At 35.4% G+C, this 16,924-nt stretch overlaps 1 protein-coding gene across 9 annotated transcripts in view; it reads right to left on the bottom strand.

Moving 5' to 3' along the window:
• DENND4A (DENN domain containing 4A) overlaps nt 1–16,924 on the bottom strand; it is a 116,558-nt gene that overhangs the window by 22,863 nt on the left and 76,771 nt on the right. For 8 of the 9 annotated variants that reach the window (XM_058665656.1, XM_058665655.1, XM_058665659.1 and 5 more), the window contains exons 15-21: nt 9,282–9,415; nt 7,997–8,132; nt 7,415–7,621; nt 7,194–7,322; nt 6,817–6,958; nt 2,646–2,762; nt 2,081–2,212 (exon numbers count right to left, since the gene is read on the bottom strand). In XM_058665656.1, coding sequence (XP_058521639.1) covers nt 2,081–2,212; nt 2,646–2,762; nt 6,817–6,958; nt 7,194–7,322; nt 7,415–7,621; nt 7,997–8,132; nt 9,282–9,415 — 997 coding nt within the window. The remainder of the gene's footprint in view (nt 1–2,080; nt 2,213–2,645; nt 2,763–6,816; nt 6,959–7,193; nt 7,323–7,414; nt 7,622–7,996; nt 8,133–9,281; nt 9,416–16,924) is intronic. The other variant, XM_058665663.1, reaches the window with a different exon arrangement.

Here is a 16,924-nt window from a genome sequence, read left to right as displayed (position 1 = left end):
TCATCTGACTTGCTTGTTTGGATAACTACAGTTGGGTTCCATAGGTTTTTTTCTGTAAAGGTCTAGGTAGTAAATACTTCAGTCTTTACAAGCCACATAGTCTCTGTCACAACTGTTCAACTCTGCAGTTACAGTACGACAGCAGACATACACAACTGGTGAGCATGGCAGGGCTCCAATAAATCTTTATTTGTAACACTGAAGTTGGAAACTGAAGGATCTTCATATGCTACCAAAGAACTTGTATTAGTATTCTTTTGATTTTTTGCCAACCATTCAAAATATAAAAGCCATTATTATTTTGTGGGCCAGTACAGAACAGGCTGCAGGCCAATGGGCCACTGTTTGTCTACTTCTGAACCAGAGGTATATTTACCTACGTTACAGAAAGATTACCAGCAAGGCAAAGCTATTTAAAAAGAGATATTTCAGCCCTGACAGCACAATTCCTTCTCTGTCCTTTAGACTATAATAAAATTAAGCCAATAGCAATGTAAAGGTAATTATGTAATTAGATTATTAACATTAGAAGCTCTGCATCTATGTCTGTTTAACTCCCCAAATAGTCTGGTGAAAAATTTAGCGAAGCCAATAGGATCCCAGATCCTAATCTCATGTTTGTATTAACAATTGATAACTTTTGTAACTTGTCAAAAATCAACTTATGTCTTAGTTTTCTCATCTTTTTATTTAATACATACTTTTAAAAAGACTTATTTTTATTGGAAAGGCAGATTTACAGAGAGAAGACAAGACAGAAAGATCTTCCATCTGCTGGTTTACTCCCCATGTGGCTGCAATGGTCAGAGCTAAGCTGATCTGAAACTAGGAGCCAGGAGCTTCTTCCAGATCTTCTACATGGGTGCAGGGTCCCAAGGCTTGTGTCATCCTCTGCTGCTTTATCAGGCCATAAGCAGAGAAATGGATGGGAAGTACAGCAGCTGGGACATGAACTAGCACCCATATGGGATCCCAGTGATTGGAGGTGGAGGATTAGCCAACTGAGGCATCATGCTGGGCCCTAGTTTTCTCATCTTTAAAACAGTGTTAAAAGTTCTTTCTCAAAATATAAGCAATATTTCTATTATTTTATATTATATTACTTATACTTAATAAATATAATCTACAAAAGCACTTTTTAAGAAGAAAAAATATTAGGTGCTATTACCTAAACTGTCTGAGGGGACTGTTCAACAAACGACAATATGAGGCCCAGTGTGATAGCCTACTGACTGAATTCATTCCCTGAGGAAGCTCCTGGCTCTTGGTTTCCAACTGGCTCAGCCCTGGCTGTTGGTGCCACTTGGGGAGTGAACCTGTGGATGGAAGATCTTTTCTTTCTTTCCTTTTCTCTGTAAATCTGCCTTTATAATAAAAATAAATAAATTTTAAGCAAAAACAAAAAGAACAATATGAAGACCAAGGAACCATATCTTTCGTATAAAACTTGGCTGAAGAGTGGGTTTTTTTGAGATGGTTCTTAGAATGTTTGCATCCCATATTGGAGTTCCTGGTTGTGAGGCCTGGCTCTGCTTGCCGTTCTAGCTTCCTACGATTGCACAGCTTGGCAGGCAGGCAGCAGAGGATGGCTTAAGTACTTGGGTTCGACCACCCACAAGGCAGATTTAGGTTGGGTTCCAGGCTCCTGGCTTTAGCCTGGCTTTCTCCTAGCTATTGTATGCATTTGGAGAGTACAATAGAAGATGAAAGACTTCCTTTCCTTTTCTCTTTAAAATGAAATGAAAATAAACTCTTATTAAGAGTTTAAAGAGAATAAAATTGAAAAATAAATAAAACTTGGCTAGGTGTATGACACTCTAAGCCTTTCCTGCTTCTATTTCTCAGCTCAGTTCACTCAGAAGACAGCAAGTGTAGTCTGGATGCTTTCCTCTATACAGGGGTAATAATAAAATCTTTGACAAAGTATCACAAAACACATATCTCAACCCACTGAGCTACACCATGAGAAGCTGCACAAATACATTTTAAAAGAGAATGGAAAATTAGGATTTTTGGAAAATGTTATTCATTAGACACACAATCTATCCTGCATGTAACAGATGTATAATGTTCAACTCACCCCTGTTTTCTCCTGATATTTTATCAGCACTGTTGTTACCTGTACCATTGAGGCGAACAATATTGGAAGAACTTTGCAAATTGATCTTTGGAAGACAATCAGTACTTCCTTTTGTACTCTCGCTCTCTGATACTATAGAAATAGAGATGAAAAAGTCAGCTAAGTGCAATCTATATTGTAAAAGGCCCAGAGAAGCAGCTTTTAGTTCTAAAATTTCTACCTACAAATAGGTAATAAGAATATTATAATGGTATATCTAATTAAGTAGTTCCACTTATTTGAAGCCTCAAAATGAAGTAAAAAGCCTCAAAATGAAGAAAGAGTATTCTGTGAATACATGGTATTAACTTTAATAGTTTTTGATTGGAGAGTGTTTTGTCACTGAGACTATATTTCATACAGAAGCACTTTTATGAAAATTTTTAGGTGGTGGAGAGGCCTCTGGATGGGAGGAAGAAAGTTATAAAGGAAAATGTAAATTAAAACTGATATTTTTGCACTTAAAAGTCAATATTTTTCTATGAATATAAAGTCACAGATTTAACCAATTTTAAACAGTACGTACAGGAACCAGAATCACTCCCTTTTTTATCTTTTTCTTCTGAAATGTCCTCAGCAGAATTATTCCCTCTTCTAATTTCATCCTTAGACAATAAATTATATCCCAGATCAGACTGACCACCTAGAAAAACAAAGAGAAAAAAAACCCCTATATTTGTTTATCATAAACTCCACTGGAAATTTTCCTGGGTAATTCCAATTGAAAGCTTTATTTTGTTAGCTATCTTTCCCTATCTCCAGTAATGTAAGAAAGAAAAGATATCAAAATAATTTATTTTGGCTTTACAATGCAGTCAGAAGGAGTCATGTGTATTCACACTACTATGTGGGATTCCAAATCACAGACATTCTTTATATAAGTCCATGACTCCTCCAGGTGAAACTGAGTTCCAACTAAGCAAAGGCGATAAGGGCAGTTCAGCCCAGAGCATTCAATACAGAGTATTGGAGATGAGTATCTAAATGGGTTTACCCAAGAACTGGGGCTTCCCAAGTTACTGATAATTAAATTTTCTGAAAACTCAATTGAATAATTAACTGAATTGCACAAGAGGAAAAATACATGAGAGGAAAAAACCAATGTTACCAAAAAAAGCAAGTTACATTAATAAACTTCTTTTGTTAAACAGCCTATATATAATTTTCAGCAAATTGTTTTCTCAGGACTAGCATAAAAAAAGTTCTGAATCATGCTGTATCTTAGATGATTTTAAGGAATCATTTATCCTCTTTGTTTAGATCTCATGCTTCCAGATTTGTAAAACACAATTTATGATTATATGGGCCTAGACGTGAAACGGCTTTATAAGTTTTGGGAGCACTATATAAAGAAATGATATTTGGTATCGCTAGGTATTATTTTGAGTTGGTATTTTTTCTAATAAAACTGCCAGGTCCATTTCCATTAAAAATTTTAAAATAGAAAAATTTGAAGATGATTTTGTTGAAACTCATGCTTTTATGGCTAACTTTTTAAAAAGTCATAGCTAAAAATAAAACATTTCCTAATATTAAGAGGTAAGGATGACTACTATAACAGATTAAAATAATTTGCATTAGTTTAATGCAAAGGCAGCGAAGGAAGAATAGCTATGCATACTGCATTTCAATATAATGAGTTATACTTATTAATATTAAAAGTAGACATAAAAGGAGATAGACCAAAATAATGTCATGTGCAGAGATAGATGCCTTCATATTTATTGGTGGCATTTCAATTTTTATAGTTTTTGTCCACAGAGCTTATGTTTATACTGCATCCAAAAGACATGCATAATTTTAAAATGCAATAACAAAAGGGAAAAAAGTAAGCAAATAATTTATTTTTAAGGTTGTCAATTTTAATGATAGTTAGAAAAAGCTTGTGTCCAGGGGTGGGTATTTGGCTTAGCAGTTGGGATGCCTGCATCCTGGATCACAGGATCACAGTACGTGGGTTCAGGTCCCAGCTCTATTTCCTGTTCCAGCTGCTTGCTAAGGTGCATTCTGGGAGGCACAGTGATGCCTTAGCGAGCCGAGTTCCTGCCACCCACAGAGGAGAGACCTAAACTGAGTTTCCTGCTCTCAGCTTCAGCCCAAGACAGGGTGCTGAAGGCATATGGGGAGTGAACTAGTGGATAGTTCTGCGTTTTTTTCTGTAGTATTTTGTATTTCAAATAAAATAAAATTTAAAAACTATGTAAAAATATTGTATTTCAATAATCAGTATCACCTTCACTGTTAGAATAATATTTTTGAAACTTATTTAAGCAGTCAGTATTGTGGTGCAATGGTTAAACCATTGTCTGTGAGGCTGGCATTTCATAGGAGCACCAGTCTGAGTCCTGGCCTTTCTACTTTAAATCCAATTTGCTGCTAATATGCTTGGGAAAGCAGCTAAAGATGGTTCAGGTACTGTGGCTTCTGCCTCCCTTGCAGGAGGTGTGAATGAAGCTCCTGGCTTCAGCCTGGCCCAGCAGCAGCTGTTGTGGCCTTTAGGGGGAATAAACAAGCAGATGGAAGATCTCTCTCCATAACTGCCTTTCAAAAGAAAAAAAAAATTTAAGCTACTTGAAAGATTATTTAAAAATTTTTAAGGTAGTTTAAACATGCACAAGAAATTGGAAAAAATAGTACAGTGAATTACTGGGCACCTTTCATCGAGCTTCTCCGAATAATGTCCTACCATTGCTATAACCAGGACCTGACATTATTATAGTAGTATTAATTTAGAAAAGGAGATAGAAGTTTCTTTTTTTAAAATTTATTTTACTTGAAAGGGTTATAGAGAAAGAGGGAGAAACCCACAGAGAGAAATTTTCCATCTGCTGGTTCATTTCCCAAATGGCCACAAATAACCAGAGCTGGGCAGATCTCAACCCATTAGCCAAGAGCTTCTTGCAGATCTTCTAGGTAGGTGCAGAGACCCAAAGCCTTGGGCCATCATCTGCTGCCATCCTTGGCCATTAACAGAGAGCAGGATTGGAAAGTGGAGCAGCCAGGACTTGAACCGGTGCCCACATGGGATGCTGGCACCACAGGCAGAGGACTAGCCTGCTAATACCACTGTGTCAGCCCCAGAAACTTCTTTAAACTCTAATCATATTTTCATAATTATAAAGGATTGATCTTAGGAAAATTATATGGTAAAAAGATATGTGTAATGCAGAATTAATTGAATTATCATGGACAAAGTATTTGAATAAAGTACTTCATAGCTGTCTTGAATTTTTGTTTATATTCAAATAGAAGAAATACTGTACATAGCTATTAAATGTGCTACCTATTACCTAACTTATAAAATTCAAAGGTGACACAGTTCATGGAAATATACCATTCAAAACTTAAAAAATACAGGCTAGCAAATTCAGTATTTAAGTTGCCATAGATGTAAACATAGGCATATACAAACCTTCACTAGATCTATTATCAGTAGCATACACTTTGATAAAACCCAAATTAAAAGGTGCTTCCTCCACAGTGTGTGTCCCATGAGTACTATCCATGCTGCCATGACGAACAGCAAAAAGGTCATGGGCATCTGCTTGAAAACACACTTTAATAGCATTTTACTACTCAAGGAGATACCAAAAATATCCATTAGTTGTTGTTCAAGTTTATAAACTACTAAAGCAATAAAGTAAAAACTGCCACATAATCAGCAAATTACAATTATATCAAAGAAACGTCTTGTGAATTAAGAAATACTAAAACAAGATCACTAAAGGCTGACAATTTAACAGCTGGAAAAATAAAAGAGAAATCTATTTTTAAAAAAAAGTTTTTAAGGTAGGAAAAGGACTCTAACTCAGATTGATCACACCTAATCCAAAATCAAAACCTTTTAAAATTCCTCCAAAAGTTTCAACATGACATCATAAAATTCCACATTTGATCCCAAGATGGGTCATAGTCAAATGCAGCTGCATTAAAATAGTGTATAAAATTACCTTCAGGATAAATATTAGATGTCTGTGAAACACCAGTAAATTTAGTGTTTAAATATGGGTCCCATGGCAGGCCATGGTACACACAGAGGATATGGTAGATCATTGGGGTCTGCAGAGGACATCTGGTACCATAGCAGAGAATGGAGAACATAACAAATGGACAAGTATCCCAGCCAAACTAGATGAATGGAGACTCTATGGTACACTGTGCCAGCCAACGGACATCCATAGATCAGCAAGACTGACAGTATTTCAGAACTATCGCATCCACCTGGGCAGAACCCTCGGAGCGTGTGCCGCATTGGGACCCTGGGTTGATATCGGGTGGCTATTCTCTATTCTCGGACAGTGGGGTGGTTGGGAAGCTGGGTATGGCTTCTCTCCTTATCTCCCTACTCACCCCAGAAATGGGAAGAAGAAATAGGAAGCTTGGAAACATGATCACATCCACTTTTCCCAATTTTCCCTAACCCTGGGTCTTTCCCACTCTGATCAACTATGTAAACATCATCTAAAATTTAAAAATAAAGTTAAAAATAAATAAATATGGGCCCCAACCCAAATATATCATATATATGTAAATATTTTAAAACCCAAAATTTGAAGTCCTTCTGGTCTCTAGTATTCAGTGACAATAATAACAGACCAAAGTATTTAAAAGTTCCTAAAAATATGAAGTATAACTAACCCGTTAATTTTAGGAAAAAAAAAAAAAAACACATACAACCCTTAAAAGCCTTTAATTACCTGAGAGAGTTGTTTGTGATAAGTATGCATGTTTCTTTAAAGCTCTTTTGAACTGTGCTACTCCTAAAATAACATTTCTTACTTTTGTCCAAAGAAAGTAGCCACTACGACTTCTTGAAGGCCAGGTACTTTCCAAAACAGCCTATTCATTCAACAAAATAAAATAATCAGAAAAATAAATTTTGTAAGTTAACATTCAGAATCATCAAGCTATCATCAAGATATCAAAACATTGCATAAAACAAAGAAAATTAGCAAGTCATACTTGATTTATAAAATATACTTTAGATATTCTAATATAAATATCAAATAAGCTCTGATTATTTGTCTTTAAATTAAGGGGGTATAGTGACAAAAATAATGCTATTTGTCCATACCTTATTATAATAACCATAAGTAATGGCATTGGGGTCAATGCCAGCTTTCTGCATTTCAAACAGCACACGCACGGCAAGCACTGGCTGATCATACTGTCCGCAGAGCTGCATAAGAATGCGGTAGCACACCTGAAACACAAGTTTGAAAGTGTGTAGAAACAAGGATATGTATGTATATAAATCTGAAGCAGAATAGTGCGGTTTACAAAAAAAACTGTTACCTCATCAGGTGGATCCATCCTCTTGGATTGCATTTTTTTTAGCACATCATAGGCTGTTTTCAGAGCCCTGACTTTTGAATGACATACTTTCACATAAGCTGGGAGACAAATAAACCACAATCCATAACAGTGACGCAACAGACACCTGGACCACATTTGAGGGATGGAAGAATATCTCTTGGCAATTTTATGGGCTGACTTAATTTCCTAGAAAAAAATGCAAGGTTTTCATGGATAACTTTACATACTTTAACATCCTTATTTAATTGAATGCTGAAAAAAAGTGACACATTTTTGTAACATTTCCATAAGAATCTGTTACATATTTTCAAACCTCTTCTTGAATCTGTATTATAAAACATGTAAACTTCTAGGACACAATAATAAATTAATTTATTGAAGTCAGATTTTTCTAAATTATCTTTGGAAGACATTCAAAACATCATCTCTTATTATCTTCGGTGAGCATTAACCATTAACAACTGTGCATAGGGTGATAAAATATATTAAAGAAGATAAATGCCAAATTTACTGTTTGCTTGATTATTTGATTTCATGAAGATGGCTAAATTCTCAAAGCACCTGTTTTGTTCTCCTGAACATGGGAGAAGGGCTACTAGGACTACTTGATTTTGAAGGCAGTTTGTTCTTTCGAGCTTGCAGAAATCCTTCTGGTCTCTCAAATAAATTGTTCCTAAGAACTGGAAATCCATTATAGCTGTTTCAGAAAAGAAAAAAAAATTCAAGTACACATAGATGATCACAATGGTTATAAACAGAAAAAACAAACTTACATGTATTTTGTTTGTTTTTATTCATTTCAGAGACACAGTAAGTGATTTCCACTCACTGATTTATGCGCCCCCCCAACCCCCCGCCCCAAATGCCTACAACAGCTATGTCTGAGCCAGGCTGAATTCAGGAGCCTGGAACTCAATCTGGATCTCCCATGTAGTTGGCAGGGACCAAAGTACTTGAGCCATCATCATTGTCTCCCAGGTTACACAGGAAGTTAGAATTGGACCTGCAGCAGGACTCAAACCCAGGCACTCCAATAAGGGTTGCAGGCATCTCAACTGGTATCTTAACTGCTGCACCAAACACCTAGTCCTCAATTAATAACTTCTTAAAATTCAACTATAAATTTTTCAATCAGACTTTGACAGATAGTCAATAAATGTTCACACTAATTATGTGCTTTTACTGCAATATTTAGAAACATAACAGCTACTTACAAACTCTAGTACATAGAGGGAATATATTTAACTTATCTTTAATGTCATCAAATTTCATAGTAACTCAAGTAAATGACTAAAGGTTAATATTTAGACAAATATGCAGCAAACATATTAGAAAACAAGACAGTTGGTAAGGGGCCCACCAAATAAATTTTTTTCAAACAAGGCATCTATTATTTTCACAGTTTCAGATTACCACATTTACAACAGACTCTCCTTGTTAAAAATGCAAATAACAATCAGGGCTATCTTTCATATTATCATGAATTGACTAATCAGGTTAGTCCAGGTTCAGGGCCTAATTCATAAGATGGTGTTATTCAAAATTCTTTAATAAAAGTACTCCAATGGGTGGGGAAATCTAACTGAATTTAATCAATATTTATGAGGATACTTGGGTAGACATGGAGAGCTTCCCAAATCTACAGTACACACACACACACATACACACACACTTCTGTTTATACCTCAAAACTTAATAATGGATGTGGGATAAGCTTGCTTACCACCTAAAAATTATGAATCTGTAAAGTTTGGAATTTTGAAAATACCACACTCCTTAGAAAGCTATGTCTCAGATGATGGATTGCTTCTCACTTTCAATCTCAACCAGTCTGCCTCTTGAATACCTGTACTGCAAAGGGGGTTCTTCGCCATTGGGCAGATAGGGAATCTCGGGTGGCGTTACAAAAACAGTATGTTCACTTTTGAAAGATTCATCCAGTTCTATAAGTCGTACTTCACCACTCTTGTCCATATCCACCTGAGTTAAAAAATAACGTACATTATAAAACCCAAAATAGTTAGCAAAAGTTTATCTATATGATATGTTGGAGCTTCTAATTGATCGAGGTGACGCTCTGCTGGCTCTGCCTTCAAACCTGAGAGGGCCTCCCTAAGAGGCCGTTGAACTTGACTGGACAGTGGGATGCTGGACTCTGTATGGTGTGAGCTTGTAATCAGGGAATCCCAACGGAACCTGAGCTGTGGTTATGCATCACGGTGAAGGAATTCACCATGGGGGAAGGGTTTGGGGTGAAGGGGGGAGAATCCCAGTACCTATGAAATTATGCCATGTAATACAATGTAATTAATGAATAAAAAAATAAACAAATATTAAAAAAAGTTTATCTATAGCATTGATTTGCACACATACTGAAGTTATTTAATAATACAAGTGGAATAAGTTCTCTATGTATCACTACAGAAAGAATTCCAAAATAAAGGTGAAAATTATTAGGCATGCTATACTATCTTTGGAGTAAAAAAATGGTGAAAATAAGAGCATGCTTTCATTCTAAGTTGCCACACCTCATTTTAAAATGCTTTTAATAGTTCATCTATCATTTGCAGCAAGCTGGACAACATGTGGACATGTTTTAGAACTTTTAATTAATTGCAAGAGAAAATGTTAACCAAATAATGATAAATGAAATAAAATGGTTATATATGTATGTGCTGAAATTTTTAAAGATCTTACATATATTATATAGATATAATTGGGTTCTCTTTTCTCTCTCACATATTACTACCAGGATGTTCGTTCTAGATAGTGTATTACCAGCAATTTAATTAATTCACTTATGTGTATTACTGCTTTTCAATTCAAAATGATAACTAAAAATTCCACAAGGGAGAATATGTAGTTTTTATATCAAGCACTTATTATTTCAATTCTGTTGAAGACTATTTACATGAATTTATGTTTAAAAAGGTACTTTTAAATTTCTGAGCTAGTCAAAGAGGCATTTATATGGTGAAACTAGCTATGATACAGTAAAATAAATTGAACCGGGTAACCACATACCCTACTATTATTCAAAGTTGGTACAGTCATTTTTCCACCCAGATAGGTCAGGGTGGAAAAGTGCTAGGTGCCCTTTAAGATAGGGGTACAGCTGGGATTGCATCAGAAGAACTAGCCAAAAGCCTCCATTTAAAGAACTCCCAGGTCCCTGTCCTAACTTCTACAGTTAAGACACTGTTCTCTAACACTAGCACTATTAGTATAGAGTTATCACTATATTATTACAGTATTAGTATTAACACTATATTCTCTAATACTACCTTTCTGTCTAAACTCTGCTTTTCAAATTAATCAATCAATCTTTTTAAAAAAATGCTTTTAGAAAACATCAGTAGAAACATGGCGACAGGGAAGGGTATTTGGTCTAGAGGTGAAGACACTGTTAGATTCCTGCTTTCAGCTCTTGCTTGTGGCTTCCTGATAACCTGGACCCTGCAAGGCAGTGGCAGTGGCTCAGGGAATTGAGTTCCTGCTGCCACCCAAAGGAAGGACCTGCATTGAAGGCCCAGCTTCTACTTCTGCTGGTGTGGGTATTTGGAGAGTAAAGCAACAAATGGAAACTGTCTTGATTTCTACCTTTCAAATGAAAAAAATAAATAGTTAATGACAAATCATAGGCATCTTTGTAGGATATGGTGCTCAAGACCAAATAAGATTTTATATTCACAAACATTTTTATGCAGATAAAAATGGAGCAAATTTAATGAATAAGGATGCAATGACAACAAGATAGAAGGCATGAGCCAGAACAAACATCCAAGGTCATCGGGAACAAGTGTGCCAGCCACCCCTGTCCCAACAATGGCACACTGCAAGAGGACTGTTTTGCCTGTGGGTACCAGATGTTCAACTGGTTCTTACTTAATAGTTACTTATTTCATAGTTTCTTCCTCTTTTTTTGTTTTGATAGCTTTTCCCTTTTTAGATCTATGCCTTATGTCCTACTCTTAAGTCATTTTGTTCATGTGAAAAAACCTTGAGTTCTGGGACAACTGCTTGAATCCTCCACAATGGAACATTTATGAAGATATTAAAATTTTGCCCTGTACATTAAACAGTTTGTTGAAAAAAGTTTCCTTTTACTTGTAGACCAATACACTTTCATCTTGACATATAGTAAATCCCACGTTTATCATTATTTAGGTACCTCTGTCTTTTGGAAAGCACAGTGATATCTTTAACTATTGACAGAAAAAGAACTCTGACACCCACAGAAGGATAAAATTAAAATAATTTTCATATTCCCTTTTATATTTTTCCATAGATATTAATATACTTAGAAAAAATTGCACAGGATGTTTAAAAAAATCAAGAAAAAATTTACCAGACTATTTGTTACACAAAATTGTTCTTAGTTAAGCACCACTCCACAGAAACAGATTGCAAGGATTTAAAATATGAAGAGCAAGAACACATGGCTCTTAAATCAGTCATAAGTGAAACTCAAATAACTTCCATACATTATTTGTTTAATCAGCATTATCTGCTCCCTCTTTTTAAGTCAGTCCAATGTTTCTGTTTGGATGCGCTAAAATCAACAGAAGAATATATGTAACTTCTGTTCAACCTTAGTCATGGATTGGCTTTAGGCAGTTAACACATATCTACTAAGATTTACTTTTCATAATTCATCCAACAGAAGTAAGAAGAGTTATTCATTAAAAAAATATTAGTTTGGGATATGTGTTGTAGTTAAAAACTACTTAGATTCCCCACATTCCAACTTGTAGTGCCTGGGTTCAAATCCTGCCTCTGTTTCGTATTAAGCTTCCTACATCTGCATTCTGGAAAAAGAGGTGATGGCTTAAGTGTTGAGTTCCTCCCTGCCACCTGCCTGGACTGAGTTCCAGGCTCCTGCCTTACGTCTGTTGCAGGTTTGACTGTTGTGGGCTTCTGGAAGGTGAACCAGAGCATGGAAAAATGTGTCTTTCAAATAAATAAAGCTGTTTTTAAATATATGAAAGATGGTAACAATCTGTATGCTTAATAAACACAGAGATACAGTTCATTTCTGCTTCAACTTTGTATGAAGTTAGTAAGAGATATTTTGGATTTTGTGACTAACTTTAAAAAATATTTATTTATTTTTATTGGAAAGGCAGATTTAAAAAGAGAAGGAGAGTCGGAGAGAAAGACCTTCCAACTGCTGGTGCACTCCCCAAATGGCTGGAGCTGAGCCAATATGAAGCCAGAAGCCAGGAACCCCCTTCCAGGTCTCCTAAGTGGATGCAGGGTTCCAAAGCTTTGCAACATCCTCTACTGCTTTCCCAGGTCACAAGCAGGGAGCAGAAACAGAAGTGGAACAGCCAGGACACAAACTGGCACCCAAATGGGATGCCACAGCTGGAGGTGGAAGATTATCTAGTCGAGCCATTGTGCTGCTCCCCCACCTTTTTTTTTTTGTAATAAAAGAGTTCTTTGAACTCTACTATACACAAAAATTATTTTAGTGTTATTTTTCAGCTTTGATATTCTGACCAGGCATTAAAATCTATAAGTACAATGTTAATTCATCATATATGTGATCTTGTGTTGGATTTAGAGTTTCTTCTAGCTTTTTTTTTTTTTTTTTTTTTTTGAAAAGCAAAGAGAGACAAAAGGATCTTCCTTCTGCCAGAGTTGGAACAAATCAAAGCGATAATGTGGTAATTCAATCCTAATCTCTTGTGTGGGCCTTAGTGACCCAAGTACTTGAGCCATCAGCTGATGCCTCCCATGATGCTCACTACAACCAAGCTGGAATTGGGCATAGAGTAGGACTTGAACCCAGGCACTCTAATGTGCAGTGCTGGTTCCCAAGCAGCATCTTCACCATCATAGCAAATGCCCTATCCATGAATCCAGACTTTGACTAGGTAGTAACGCTTTAAGTACATAGTCTACCTGGAAACAATGATAATACAGCTAGTAGAAATTCCTTTTATGAGAGGTCTCAGAATTTACATTAAAAATATATTTATTTATTTTTATTCGAAAGTCAGATGTACAGAGAGGAGGGGAGACAGAGAGGAAGATCTTTTGTCCATTGATTCATTCCCCAAGTGGCTGCAATGGCCGGAGCTGAGCCTATCCAAAGCTAGGAGCTTCCTCCGGGTCTTCCACACGGGTACCAGGTCCCAAGACTTTAGGCCATCCACGGCTGCTTTCCCAGGCCACAAGCAAGGAGCTGGATGGGAAGTGGAACTGCTGGGACTAGAACTGGTGCTCATATTGGATCCCGGTACATGCAAGGCAAGGACTTTACCGACTAGACTGCCTCACCAGGCCCAGAATTCATATTCTTTAGGAAATCGCTTGAACATCTACTGCAATAATTTCCATCACAAAAACAGCAGAAGATCCAAGAGAATATAACATATTAATTATCAGTACCAAGACAGTCTCCTTTGGGCATGATGCCCTGGGTACAAAGCAAAATTACAAGCCTTGAAACTCTTACACTAATGAGTGTATCTTTAACCATGAGAGACTACCATGAGTTCCAGATGAAACACAAACCTAAGAATAAGATGCATAAGAGATCAAAATAAAGGGCTACATTATAATACTTTTATCTTTTCAGCTATTGATCAGATTTCTATAATTAATTCAGCCTTGGGTTAACAAGTTCATTGGCTGAAGCATGCTACTTGCAAAATCTTGTCCTTTAATCTGGTGCCTTATGATTCAGTTAGTTAGTTTGATACTGGAAACAACTATTACACAGATGTATATCAGTCTTCAAAAAGGGATGTTCAGAGTGTACAAATGAATGACCAGTAAATTTTCAGCATATGGGGGAAAAAACATTCAAAGTTCACAATGCTAGTAAGAAATACCATCCTTACATAAAAAACCAACACAATTATTTCTGCAAAAAATTATTTTTAAACATAGCTTTTTATTTTTGCCAATGTTTAATTTTATAAGCATCAAACAAGATGTAATGTGGTGAAATATAGAAAAAAATGAGTCCTTGGTACAATGTTATAATGAAGACAAAACTGTCAAGAAGCTATGATATTATTGCCTTCTCAAAATAAGTAGGATTTCAAAACTCTATGTAGAAACAGATCAAGTTACAAAAGGATTAAGTTAGAAAAAGATTATTCAAACATACAGAAAATAAATCTTTCTTCCTAAGTATGTCTTTTCTGGGGTGATAAAACCATTCTGTATTCTATATTCTATATTCTAGTCACAGTTGTATGGAAAACATGCATTATAAAACATGCATTTATAAAAACATGCATTAAGGATACTGTTACGGCCTGTACATCTCAGTACACTTATTGTTTTAATGTACCAAGAAGTGGCTAGAATATTACTACACACACAAAATTAATATATATTTAAAACATAACACTTTCCTTCTTTACCATTTGAACTATAGGTACCCATCATTTCTACCATTGTTGTATGAGTTCTGAGCAGGAAATAATTGTATTCATTTTTATCCCTCTTTCTTTTTTAAATTAAATTATTTTATTTATATAAAGCAAACAAATTTCATCTATTTCACAATAGAGATTTTGGGGCATAGTGTTACCTTCCCTTCCCGACCCTTCTGAAAGGCAGAGGGAGAGTGATCTACCAATCAACGGCTGCAATATCCAGGCCAAAGCCAGGAGTCAGGAACACCAGCCAAGGCTTCTACTTGGGGGGCAAGGTCTTAAGACCTTGGGCCACCTGTCACCACCTTCCCAGGGGCATCAGCAGAAGCTGGATTGGAAGAAGAGCAGCTGGGACTTGTATTGGCACTCTGATATTGGACATCAGCACCCCAAGCAGGGCCTTAACCCACTGTGCCAAAATGCCTGCCCCAGAAATGGTGTTTCTTTACATCAATCTTTCCTCAAATATTTTCCATTGTCAGAAATGATAGATGTATACACAAAATTCTGTTCATACTATTTTACTCAAAAATTACGCATTTCTATGATGAAATAAAACAAAAATGAAACACTAATTTGTAATCTTCAATAAAACCGAGCCAATACAAGAGGGAAGAGGAGACAGGAGGGGATGGGAGAGGAAGGAAGTTCTAAGTCTGAAAAACTGTAAAATGGAAAATAAGAATAAAAAGAAACCCAACAAAACAACAAAATTAAATTTTCTACTTCTTAATTTACATAACCTTGCTATTATGAGACATGCAGTTATAATTATGCTTTTTCACAACATTTTTTAAAAACATAGATAAGAAGACAGCATAAAAAAGCTAATAACTAAAGTCATAAGTGTAACAGCAGGGATTAAAGTTAATTTTAATTTCCAATGTGCTGTTTTTCCTATTATACCATGAACAGTGAAACTCATTCCTTATTTTCAAATGACACAACAATCAGTAGGGTTTTATGTCATATTCAGAATTCAGGCAATTTCTGAATATTAAAGAATGAATCATATTTATCTTTCACAGTAGCATAAATCTGAAAGTGACAGACTTCTTTAAATAATCTTACACTTGCAAATTGCTGAGATAATACATGCAAAAGCTTTGCTTTCTTCCTTTTTATTTATTATCACGGACTTTTTAAGATCACAGGTACTATTTATATTTAATACATATATTGAATACATGCAGATATGTATCTATACTATATATATGTTTACATTATCACAAATTTATAGAAAAGAGTACAAGTAACTTCTTTTTCCCCTAATTTTTTAGCTTAAGATGCCTCTCTCATGTTCTTCATTAATACTTGAGTATGTAGGAAATTTCCACAAATAAGGACATTCTGCTATGTAACTACAGCTGGAAATTAGCATGAATAAACTACTACCTAATTCTTACACCACACTACAGTTTAGTTTATTACCCTAATAATGCTATACAAAAGGAATTCTGTTCTGAAGTATGAACTGCATTTAGATGTCAAGTCTCTTTATCTCAAGTTTTTCAGTTTTTCCCTTATTTTGACAGCAGATATTTTGTAGAACACATCTTAATTTGTATTTGTTTGATATTTCCTTGAGATTACACAGGTTATATATCTTTTTCAGAAATACTTCAGAATTGATGTCATATTTTCTTTACTTGCTTTCCATTATAAAATTATCATTTCTCCTTTTTCTTATTAATGTATGTTTTGTGGGGAGGTACTTTGAAACTGTAAGATTTTGATTCTCACCACACTTTCAACTAACTCATGTGTATAGTTATGGCTTCTTATTTTATTTAATAGAGTAACCTATTACTGATACTTAATGCTCAAATTATCACAGAAATTTTTTCAAACTGGTTTCATTGTATGGGTTTTAACATATCTTTCATTATTCTTGGAGCAAGTCGTTGTTTTCCAGCACACAATATTTTATTATTACTTTTGTATTTTTTGTATTTAATGCTTGTATTTTCCTTGCCCTAAACTTGGAACCAATTGTTCTCTAGGGAGTCCTGCTTTCTTTTAGTAGAGAATAGTATTTAGAAGTCAAAACCCTATTATCAGCTAAGCTCACTGCTACTGGAATGTAGCAGTT

Source organism: Ochotona princeps, chromosome 6, assembly GCF_030435755.1.
Source record: "Ochotona princeps isolate mOchPri1 chromosome 6, mOchPri1.hap1, whole genome shotgun sequence".
Classification (NCBI taxonomy): Eukaryota; Metazoa; Chordata; class Mammalia; order Lagomorpha; family Ochotonidae; genus Ochotona; species Ochotona princeps.
The sequence above is the reverse complement of the archived record's forward strand: the minus strand, read 5'-3'. Positions and strand labels throughout refer to the sequence as shown.